This window comes from Mus pahari, chromosome 2 (genome assembly GCF_900095145.1).
Source record: "Mus pahari chromosome 2, PAHARI_EIJ_v1.1, whole genome shotgun sequence".
NCBI classification, from domain to species: domain Eukaryota; kingdom Metazoa; phylum Chordata; class Mammalia; order Rodentia; family Muridae; genus Mus; species Mus pahari.
The window spans coordinates 19,095,080-19,102,128 of record NC_034591.1 but is presented as its reverse complement, the minus strand read 5'-3'; the positions used below and the strand labels follow the sequence as shown (position 1 = coordinate 19,102,128).

Sequence of the window (7,049 nt, the reverse complement as noted above, 5' to 3'; positions counted from 1 at the left end):
CCTTGACACCCTGAGAGTGCACGGTCCATTCTGTGCCACAGAGAATGGTAGACGTGTTTAAGTGTGTATGTACTACCAGTACTTTAGGACGGAGAGATTTCAACATATATCCTTTTGAGCTTTTGAAATTTTGTTCCAAGTGATGTTATTACCTATGCAAAAAATGAATGCAATTACTTTTAAAAATGGCTCTTCTCCGTGTGTTATTTGATTGGTGCGGAAGCTGTTCATACAGCTTTAATTGCAGTAATTGTAGCTCAAAGTTCCCTCCATAATTCATCAAGTCAATAAGCCTCTATTACGTATCCAACACTGTAAAGCCATCAAATCGAGTGCTTGACCTCTCCCTTCTTAAGTACAACACACTTTTGAAGTCTGGTCTTGGCCATCAGTGCCACGGAAGGCTTGGCGAACTTAACAAAGCTTGCTCAGAAGACCGTCTTCAGCCAAAGATGAGCTCTAGTTGTTTATTTGAGCTGCAGTTCCCAGACCTAAGCTGAAGCACCGGTATTTTCTCTAAGGTGGCTCTCCCCAGTCTAGTCTCCTGTGTTCACTGGAAGAACGTAGAATCCAAAGTATAGCAGGACTGCACAGACTTGACACCATCTTCTTTTCACTTCTCTGATGAATTCTGAAAGCAGGACCTACCCCCTCTCCTCCCATTCAGAGGGTCTCACTGTGTACCCCGGCTAGCCTGGTCTCAGGTTCAGACTGGCCTAGAACTCCCTAGGTAGCTGAAGATGACCTTAAATTTCTGATCTTCCTGCTTCTGAATATCAACAAGAGTTAACACAAAACCAGTTCAAGCCTTATCTTGCTTAATCCTGCCTTGGTGCTACCTTGCTGACATCATTTCGACAATAGCTCTGCTCATTAGCGAATAAAATACTTCTGCTTGGGGCAAATGTCAGAGACCCAGCAGTCCCTTCAGCCCAGCTCTGTCCTCTGTGGGAGCTCTTGGTTTTCCTCTAGATCTAAGTAGGACCACTCGCACTCCTGAGCTCCATCCTGTTGAATTTGTCTGGCTCTGCTATTGCTCCTTTTAACTGTGAGGCTCTTCCCGACCTCACCTGAACAGTTCCCTAGTCCAGAGGCTGCACTTTTGCTGGTCCAGATTGCTCTCCATTTGCAACTTTGAGCCTCTCTTCTTGCTTGTCTTGTTCTCACTCTCTGACCCGAGGTGCTTATGCAGCCAAAAGCCAATGACTTTTGCCTCTAGAACGACAAGTCTGTTGCTGGGAATCAGAGGAGGGGGACAGTCAAGGCGGAATGGGGGAGGTGAGCAGAGTCATCTGCAATTAGCAGATAATTAGCGCTGCTGACCCTTGGGGCTCATCAGCGCTCCTAGGGCCAGCCCCCAGCAATCAGCCAGGGCAGGTCGAGAATGTCAGGCCCGAGAATGAATAGGGCTCATCAGACGCGCTGGAGCCAGGGAGCCAATCAGGGAAATTAATGGAGAGAGAGAGAGAGAGAGAAGAGAGAGAGAGAGAGAGAGAGAGAGAGAGAGAGAGAGAGAGAGAGAGAGAGCAGGGAATGAGAAAATAGACTGGGATAGAGAATCAAAAAGAGAGGAATAGGAATTTTAAAGGAGGCTAAAAGAGAGGAAAGTGCGAGGAAGAAAAAGAATGGAAAGGGTGGGAGAGGGGTGGAAGGGGAAGGGTGAAGGAAGGGGAAGAGTAAGTACTTGGCCCTGTGTGGGCACCCAGGAATTCCCGCAGAGGCAAAAAGTTGGAGATGGAGGGGAAATGAGGGAGAGGGAGCAAAAGCCAGTGCTTAGAGAATCCAGTCCCGGGCAGAGAGTGCGAAGGCACTGGGAAGACAGTAGGAAAGCGGTCGCCCACGAGTGGCCCTAGGCGCTCGCGGGGCCCTGGGCGGAGAGCGCGCCCCCTGCTGCCCCGCGCCGCGTCGGGGCTCCTAGGGATCGCCACTCGGTGCGCCCCGAGTCGCTCCTGGCGTCCTGCGCACCCCCGCCCCGCCCTGCCGCGCTCCTCTCGCCCTTCGAGCCGCGCCGAGCCCGGGCCGCGTGGGCTGAGCAGGGAGAAGGGTCCGGGCGCGGGGAGGGGACCTGGCCAGCTGCCGCCGCCGCCTCCTCGCCCGCCGCAAACTTTCACAAAGCGGCGGGTCCGGCCTCATCAATCTGCATTAATAATAGTTGGTTGGGCCGCGGGGGGCGGGCGGGGTCCCGGGCCGGCCGGGCCATTGAAAAGGCGCGGGGCGCGGGGCGCGGGAGCCGGGCGCGGCGGCGGGCGGAGGGAGCAAGTGAAGCGTAATTTGAGGAAGATGGATGAGTCCGGAGGGCGACACCCCCAGCCCGCCCGCCCGCCCCCTCCCTCCTTATGAGCGAGAGAGCGCGGCGCCGGAGCCACACTGCGCCGAGCCCGCGCCCCGCCGCCACCTCGGCCCGCGCGCCCGCAGCGAGCCCTGCGTGTCCGCGCGGGGCGCACGGCGGGGCCCGGGCAGCGCCATGCAGAGAGCGGCGGGCGGCGGCGCCCCCGGGGGCAGCGGCGGGAGCGGCGGCGGCCCCGGCGCCGCCTTCTCCATCGATTCGCTCATCGGGCCGCCGCCGCCGCGCTCGGGCCACCTGCTCTACACCGGCTACCCCATGTTCATGCCCTACCGGCCGCTCGTGCTGCCGCAGGCGCTGGCCCCCGCGCCGCTGCCCGCCGGCCTGCCGCCGCTCGCCCCGCTCGCCTCGTTCGCCGGCCGCCTGAGCAACACCTTCTGCGCCGGGCTGGGCCAGGCGGTGCCCTCGATGGTGGCGCTGACCACTGCGCTGCCCAGCTTCGCAGAGCCCCCCGACGCCTACTACGGGCCCCCGGAGCTCGCCGCCGCCGCCGCCGCCTCCACCGCCTCGCGAAGCAACCCGGAGCCCGCGACCCGGCGCACGGACGGAGCGCTGGATGCTGACGAGCTGCTGCCCGCGCGCGAGAAAGTGACTGAAGCCCCGCCGCCCCCGCCTCCGCACTTCTCAGAGACTTTCCCGAGTCTACCGGGTAAGTGCTGGGACTGACACGGGTTTGACCGTCAGGAAGTCCCAGATCCGAGATCGGTCCAAAACTCCCGCCATCTGCTTGGAGCCCTGGAGTGCCGGACTCCAGATCGTACGCGGTGTTCAGTACTGGACATCTGCAGGTCCCAAAGCCCTGCTCTTGCCCCGGAGCGCCTAAAAACCTCACCGGCAGCACGTTTCTCACGGCATTAGAGTCCACAAGCCTCGCCCTCTTTTTCAGAATCCCTTCGTTTTTCTCCTCTCAAGGGTTGTATTCTTGAGGGCCCCAGCAGGACCCTAGGGTGACAGCATGTTAGGGCAACTGTCAGTTTAGTACGTGGGGACACGTTCTGAATCGACCCCTCGACACTCAAACGATGGGAGTGGGCTTTCTGGATGCAGGGCCTGGTGAGCCTGTGGCTCCTTCCTTCACCTTAGCAGAGGTCGCTCTTGAAATTGGAGAATTAGGGAGGGTGCTGGACCAGGGCTGGCCAGGACTGGAGATGCTAAAGGCTGGCAGAGTTGGGTGTGGCATAAAGACTTGGAGTTGAGAATCCTGCTAAGATTCAGCTGAGCCATCATTTCTTGAGGTCTCCCCGGGAGGATACCTTCTCCACAGAAACAGGGTGTCGTAAATGAACCCCGATCAGAATCCATTCCCTTGAAGCCCTCTTGTCCTGACCTCAGTCTACTCCAGAGCCGTTTCCTAGCCTGGAAGAGCCAGGTGTGCGGAGATCAAGGTGTCTGCAGTCTAGAGAGTTCTAATTAAGAAAGCTAGCCCTTGCAAGGGTAGAGGGCTGGAACTTCCTTCACACTAGGACGAGCCCACTTCTGTTCCTCAGTCCATGGCACTTAGGTTGGGATCGGAAGGTCCAGAAGGCTTTGGAGGCTTACTATAGCAGAGGCAAGAAGAGAGTCCAAGAATCATTGGCTAGGACGGGCCATTCCTGAATACCAGTCCCCACCGTGAAACTGCCCTCAGCGCTGCTCATTCTCAGATGCCAGCGGTGACAAGAAGCCTGCCTTCCTGCCTTCTCTCTCTCTCTCTCTCTCTCTCTCTCTCTCTCTCTCTCTCTCTCTCTCTATATATATATATATATATATATATATATATATATATAAAATTTGGTTCTGGACGTTTTGACTGTGGGGATTCTTCTGCTAATTCCTTTTCCAAACTGGTTGGCCCAAGAGAACCGGAAGTCAGAGCAGCATCTTAGGAGGACCTTAAGCAGCCTAGAGCTCCCAGAGATAGGAGACAGGATCTTCAAGACCAGAGGGCAGGGCAGAGCTTGGAGGATGGAAACTGGCAGGAGGTTCCTAAGAAGGAAGGCTTGGGGTAGTTCAGAAGGGCTGGATACTGAAAAGATGCTGTGGAGGCCACAGGGCAGGAGGCAAAACCAGGCACACATAAGAAAGCCCAGAGCTGGAGGGAGGCGGAGGAACCCACAGGTGGAACGGAGCTGAGAGGGCGTGTCCTTATCACGGGAGAGCAATCCGCTTCCCCACACTGCCTGCAGTTCTTTCTTTCTATAATGGAGGTTCTCTTCTGAAATAAACCCAAAACCAGCAATTAAACTAAATATATGGACAGAGAGGAAAAGGGCAGAAGAGAAATACTGAGAAAGAAGTAAGGAAAGACCTGTGGTGGGGGATGGGGGTCTGGAGAGAGCTGTGGTGGGGGCGGGGTCTGGAGATTGCGAATAGGGCACGGACCCGTTTGTGAGAAGGGGAAGTCGGGCTGGGCTGAAAGAAAAGTGAGCAAAGTCACTGAAAAGAGTGTGCGAGGAAAGAGTTCTGTCACTGGAGACCTGGGAGAAAGCTAAAGGAAGCCGGCCAGCTGGCGAGCTGGGTTTCAGTGCCAGGAGCCTTATTCTCTAGACGGGGTTTCAGGACTGATGCCATTAGTGGCTGGAGACACAGAGAAAGTGAGGAAGAATACAAACTCCTGATCTAAGAAAAATGTTGAGAGGGGGGGGAGAGAGAGAGAGAGAGAGAGAGACAGACAGAGAGAGAGAGAGACAGAGAGAGAGAGAGAGAGAGAGAGAGAGAGAGAGAGAGAGAGAGAGAGAGCTGCAGTTGAGCCTAGAGAAAGGGCTTTGTTGACACTATAGTGGGAAAGAGACCTGGAAGTGGAGTTTTGACAGTCTCCGTGCTGAAGGTCATGGCCCACCCTGGGAAGATCTATGGCAGCATCACCGTGAGTGCTGCAAGAACAGTAAAGAAGGCAGGCATCAGAGGGAACATCCAGGATCCTGGACCCCGGCCTGTGACTTCTCCCTCAGTACTGCTAATCCAGCCCTTTGACAACCAATCACCTACCTTCCTAGGTGTGAGTCGCTGAAATATTTAGCATAAAATCAGTCCAGGGGATGAGTGCACATGACCACTGAGGGTGGACTGTCTTGGAGGCCCTGGTGTTGGGCAAGACAGTTCTCTGCTGCATGTGGTGGAACAGGAACCTTCACAGAAAAGAGTCTGGGAGCAGTATAGCCCTTAAAGAGACAGAGGAAGAATTGCTTTCCTGGTAGGGACTGGTGGGTGGCACTGCTGGAATTATTGGTCATCCACACTTGTTGAGTGGGATAGCTGGGTGTGGTGGCACCTATATCCAGGAGGTAGAGGCCGGCAGATGAAGTGGTCAGAGTCAACCATGGCACATATGTTGGAGGCTAGCCTGGGTTACGTTGGAGGCTAGCCTGGGTTATGTTGGAGGCTAGCCTGGGTTACTTAAAACCCTATCTTTAAAAAGAAAAGAAGAGAGAAGAAGAAAAAACTTATAGTGAAGATAGGCTAGTTTGGGGAATGAAAAAGTTCTATTCTTTGGGAATCAAAGGAAATTTTTTCAATTAGTTAAGAATTAAGAAAGCTGTCATTCTCTGAGAATTGAGGAAGAAAAGGCCCAGAAATGCATTATAATTCATGTGCAGGGGTGAAAGCTATGTTAGCAATGAGAAGACCTAAGTGGAGAAATGGTGACTAGGAAAAGCACTGAGCGTGGTAGATTCAGAGAGTTCTAGGCTCGGAGTGTGGGGGCAGTGGGGCTAACGGGGCAGCCTTTTAATAGAAGTGAAAAAGACAAGAGGATTTTGGATGGGTATTGGGGATTAATATAGATCAATATAGGCTGGGGTGGGGGAGTGCTTCCCTAGCACAGGGCAGGGTATTGAGTTCTGTATACACACAAGCGTGCGCGCGCGCGCGCGCGCACACACACACACGCACACACGCGCACATACACGCACACACATGCACACACACACTACCCTACATGCACATGCCAAGCAAGAGAAGAATCCAAAGTAGTGACAGCTGACTACTAGAGATATCAAGGAAGCCAGACAGTAATATGTGCACTTTAAAGGTTTTCACTACTCACATTAAAAAGATAAAAGAAAAGGATGCAATGGGCAACAACAGTCTTATTTAATCAAACACGTCCAAAATACCGCTTCAGCATGAATCCGTATAAATATTTGAATGGCATATTTTGTATCCTCCTTTTAGACTGTTTGAAACCCAGTGCATATTTTACACTCCCACCTCGGCTTTCCTCAGACCAGCCATATTTCCGGAGCCAATGGTGAGCATGTCACATCCTCAGGGTCTGAAAGGTCAGGCTCATGAGAGTGTTGGAGGGAGGAGATGCAGGTCCTCAGTACCCCAGGAAGCATGCAGAAGACTGCAGGGGGCCAGATTCAGCCTGAGACAACAGGGCTGGTCAGAGCTGGTCTGAAGGTCTGAGGATGTGTGCGAGCTCTGACTGAGCATCATCAGTCACAGCTAACCTGTGTACCAGGCACGGCAAGTGCGGCTGATGACTGGATAGGATGCTGTCTGCTGGGGAGTACTGGGGGGAACAACTGGACAGGATACTGTCTGCTCGGGGGTACTGGGGGGGGAACAACTGGAAGGATGCTGTCTGCTGGGGGGTACTGGGGGGAACAACTGGACAGGATACTGTCTGCTGGGGAGTACTGGGGGGGAACAACTGCACAGGATGCTGTCTGCTGGGGGGTACTGGGGGGGAACAACTGGGCAGTATACTGTCTGCTGGGGG

At 54.3% G+C, this 7,049-nt stretch overlaps 1 protein-coding gene across 1 annotated transcript in view; it reads left to right on the top strand.

Moving 5' to 3' along the window:
* The first annotated feature begins 1,897 nt into the window (after positions 1-1,897).
* Gbx1 (gastrulation brain homeobox 1) overlaps positions 1,898-7,049 on the top strand; it is a 22,833-nt gene continuing 17,681 nt past the window's right edge. Inside the window, exon 1 of the mRNA XM_021191652.1 lies at positions 1,898-2,993. Coding sequence (XP_021047311.1) covers positions 2,285-2,993 — 709 coding nt within the window. The 5' untranslated portion in view covers positions 1,898-2,284. The remainder of the gene's footprint in view (positions 2,994-7,049) is intronic.